The sequence below is a fragment of the Pezoporus occidentalis genome, unplaced genomic scaffold (genome assembly GCF_034315485.1).
Source record: "Pezoporus occidentalis ecotype Australia unplaced genomic scaffold, CSIRO_AGI_Poc_V1 ctg164, whole genome shotgun sequence".
NCBI lineage: Eukaryota > Metazoa > Chordata > Aves > Psittaciformes > Psittacidae > Pezoporus > Pezoporus occidentalis.
Genome location: NW_026913466.1, coordinates 3978657 through 3983007, shown reverse-complemented (window position 1 = coordinate 3983007; position 4351 = coordinate 3978657). Strand labels below are relative to the sequence as shown.

The 4351-nt window shown below is 45.1% G+C and overlaps 1 protein-coding gene across 1 annotated transcript; it reads left to right on the top strand.

Annotated features, from left to right (window-relative positions):
• The first annotated feature begins 1664 nt into the window (after nucleotides 1-1664).
• On the top strand, nucleotides 1665-3758 carry LOC134160850 (G-protein coupled receptor 55-like). Its single transcript, XM_062613252.1, has one exon. The coding sequence runs from the start codon at nucleotides 2577-2579 to the stop codon at nucleotides 3492-3494; it is 918 nt and encodes a 305-aa protein (XP_062469236.1). The 5' UTR covers nucleotides 1665-2576; the 3' UTR covers nucleotides 3495-3758.
• The last annotated feature ends 593 nt before the right edge of the window (nucleotides 3759-4351 follow it).

Genomic DNA, 4351 nt, shown 5'->3' with positions numbered 1-4351 from the left:
CTTCTCTGTCACTGGATACTGTTTTGAATGGGTGACTCAGAGACACTAGTCCCACAAAGCATTTACATCCTTAAATGGGCTCTGCATGACATAATATGTACATATTGCGTGTATGCAGACCCAGCGTGGGGAGACAGCTGCCGTAATGGAAATACATGATGAAACCAAAATCAGCAGCACTTTATGCTTCCTGGCATCCTGACAAGCCATTTGCATGCAGCTCACTCCACTGCCTCCAAAAAACAACACAAGGCTCAAGGATTCTACAAGCTGAGAAGCAAGAAAAGTCACCAAGCAGAGCTAAACACAACCCAAAGGTAAGATGGTGAGAGAGAATATTCTACTGTAGTAAAACCTTAGCAGCTTTTCTCTTGCTACAAGAGCTGAAAACTAAATATATGTTATAACTTGTTCTGTTTATAGCATATCTACTATTCATTCTTAAGAATGAACAGAGCTACCCTTTTTGTTCATGCTTTAAAAGTTTTCTGCTTTGCTTACAGATCTACACAACAGACTCTGGTCTAAAATGCCTTTTTATCATACGTAGATTTTTCTCAGGTAAAAATCTTCCTGTGAAGTTGAAATCCTATTTCTCTGTAACGGGTTCCCTCTCAGTATTAGACTCAAAGTGTTTCATTTGATGCAGGGGACTCAGCAGAGCAGCGTATTGGGCAGTGTCTCTGCCCAGGTCACCAGTGGAACCCCTCATCTGCCGTGGGACACAACCCAGCTCACAACAAACTCCCCAGCCCCGTGGCTGCAGGAGGGTTGAGCTCCCAGGCAGTGAACGACCTGCAGCATAACAAGGTACTTCTCCCCTCCAGCCTCTCAGATCCCCAAGTGCTTCACAAACTCATGCTTTGCTTTTCTATTTGGTGAGGGGAAATGCATTCTTTCCCCTCCAACCAGCCTCAGTCGCCCCCAGATGGCAGCAGAGCAGGTACTGCTGTCAGAGTTGCTGCTGTACTGAGCCATGTCCCCCCATGCCTTATAGGCAGTGGTGCTCTGCTGGAGGAGGCTTTACACAGCCAGCAGCATTGCCAGCTGCAGGGACCTGAATAAAACCTGTACCTGCTACAGCAGTGGATGGAGCCCTGCATCTGACCCCACTAGAGGGATGCTTTCCTGCACCCATAGCCCTGCCAGCACCCCATTCTCCTCATCAGGCTGGGTTTCTACCCTTGGTTTTCTCACTTCTGCAATGTAAACAAGTATCTTACAGAATCATTTACCTGGCACCAGTGTGTCCTCAAGAAGCAAACAGCCAACCTGCTCTGTCTTCCTAACAGTAACTGCTAGGTTTTAAGAAATAATTACATTTCCTTTTTTGCTGATGCTAATCCCCCTCAAATCACTGTGCAGGAGAGCTTACCTCTGAAATACTCAGGGAGCAACTTGATCTGCAGAACAGGAACTTTGATTGCACATTTGAAAACAGGTTCACAAGTCTGAAATGAAACAGCACCAAGATCAGTAACTCATATAGGAAAGGCACTAGGTGGAAGTAATAACAATTAGAGAGCAGCAGATCAAATGTAATTCCTGCGTGCTGACAGAAAGATCTCTGAAAGGCTTTATTTACAGGTTACATTTGCTGTGACGGAAGTGGCTGGAAGAAAGGACCAGCTAGTCCTGTGCATTTGCATTTTAAGTGATTCCGGCTGATTCCAGCATTGCAGAAACCAATGAGAGCCTTCCCGGTCCTTATCATGAGAGTTTCAAGGCAGAATCAAACCGGCACCCTTCCCCTAAAGAAGATTACTCCATGACCCCTCCTCATAGGGTGCCTACCTCAACATTTTTAGTTCCCTCTTTGCGGAGGAGAAACGAGCTGTCTTCTGCAAATCCCGTGTCTGCAGACACAACTTCATCTGCTGTGGTAAGTCTGGCTGCTTTAGACAAAACCTTGGGTTCTTAAATCTCATTCTGCTTGTAAAGATTTGACCCCTTCTAAAAATAGCCTGCTTGAAACTTCCTGCCTGCTGCTTTTAGCAAGTTTGTCAGAAGGGACAGAGGTAATCACAGCCAGTGGTGGTTGGAGAGGGTGCAGAATGCCCATGACCATTTGGGATCTTCACATTAATAAATATGCAGGACCCTTCATGCTTTTGATTCCCCAAAATCTATTATAATAGCTTGATTCAGGAAACCCAATCCAACTAATTGCTTCTATCCCCATAATCCAAGTAACCCTAAAATCAGGGGCTGCTTCCCCAGCTTTGCAAAGAGATTGCAACACTCCAAGGGGATGCTGCAGTCACATCTGTATTCTGCCTAGCCTAAATTATAGGGCAGCACAGTTTGGGGTAACAGTGCCAGTGAGGCTTGGACCTCAGAAATCCTTGCTTCTCCTTGAGGCACAGTCTTGCCCCAAGATCCCTTGGCAATGATAAGCTCTGTGTTACTGGCAGCTGCAATTCAGCACACAGCAGTCCAAGAGGAAAAAACATCTCTATGGACACAAAGACCTCATTTGCCTTTGTACCGTGTCTTAAATGTGATCTTTATCCTTCTTTGTGGTGAAGGTAATTTTCTTCTCTTCCAGTGGAGAATACCTCTTCATACCTGGAGATATGAATGAGACCCGTGCCAACAGCAACATCAGCAGTATCAGTGCTACTGTGGAACTGTTCCAGCTCATCATGTACACCCCCATATTCACCCTGGGATTGCTGTTCAATGTGATGGCTCTGTCGTTCCTGCTTTTTAAGGTTAAAAAGCTGTCAGAGTCTACAGTCTACATGGTAGCCCTTATTTTCCTGGATACTTTGCTGCTGTTTACTCTTCCTTTTAAAATTATTTCCTACCACCTTCAGGACCAGTGGAACTTGGGATCTGTGTTTTGCTCCACCTTGGAGAGTCTTTACTTTGTAAACATGTATGGCAGCATCCTCATTTCCCTCTGCATCTGTGTAGACCGGTACATTGCCATCCGGCACCCTTTCACAGCTCCCACCCTGCGATCCATCAAGAAAGCTGCTGTGGTCTGTGCTATCATCTGCCTGGGCACCTCAGCTGGGACAGTCTCTACTTTCCAGCTGCATGGAAAGGGCCACAACATCTCATCCTGCTTCCATAACTTCTCCAAGAGCACATGGGAAAATGCAGGTCTGTTCAGCGCCTTGGAGGCCACCTTCTTCGGCAGCATGGCAACCATGACCTTCTGCACTGCTCAGACCGTCAGGTGCCTGAGAAAGCACAGAAAACCAGATAACCCCCAAACACACACCACGAGGGCAGAGACGATAGTGGTGACAAACCTTGTGGCATTTCTGGTCTGCTTCACACCTTACCACGTGGCATACTTCCTGTACTTCTTGGTGAAGAATAACATCATTCACACCAGGTTTCAGCAGGTGCTACGAGACATCCTTCAGGTCACCCTTTGCTGGGCAAACCTGAATTGCTGTCTTGATGGGACATGTTATTATTTTGTTTTAAAGGAGTCAATGGAAGACCCATTGCAAAACACTGTACACAGAGTCACGTGAAAGCCGTGATCCATATGCTGCATGTTAGTTACTTGCAGTCATTTGTCTGAGGTTTCCATGGGAAGTTCAGGGTCCTGAACTGCTTATGTAAGCAATTTATTTTAAATATTAAAATCTGAAAATAGTCCATAAGAAACAGAATTAAGTCCGTTCCCAGGGGACTGCTCTTAACTTGTTTTTGTTTCCTTCCATAATGTTTTGTGTTAGCATTTACGGGTAAAAAGAAATGGAATTACTGCTACAAATGATGATGCATGTCTTTTTAGATGTGATTCCTCTTTACTTTGTATAAAACCAAAACAAATATTCACTTACACGGGGTAGGATCTTTCAGCCTCCCTGTCTACACTGCACCTGCAAACCTTCTTCAGGACTTCAGCCGCTACAGATTTGGGCTGCTGAGAAACAGAGACTTGGAGGTAAAAAGCTTCAAAACTAAATTCTGTTGCCCCCCTGCCCTGATCATTTATGCTCATTCTCACACCTCAGGTTTAGATTTGCACATGTGATTTGGAGAAATAAAATGATTGTAACTCTAAATCCAAAGGCAGCTTTAGGTTAAAGTGGGCACAGCAAGATCTCCATGACATTCCTCCACTTACTCCACAAGGTGCAATGCTTGTTTTAGCGACAGGTCATGCGCACTTTGCACTTCTAACTAATGCTGCCACTAGCTCAAGTCCTTGGATAGCTCAGATTAACTATCCCAGTTCCAGGCTTCCTCACCAGCTCCTCTCCTACTCACAGGTTTTTCACGTATCTGTTCCTTCCTTCTTGGTTACAAACTTAGTTTCATAAACAGAGCCAAAGCAAACAAGAACATGACATGAAAAGCCCAATGTAGTAGCAAATACATG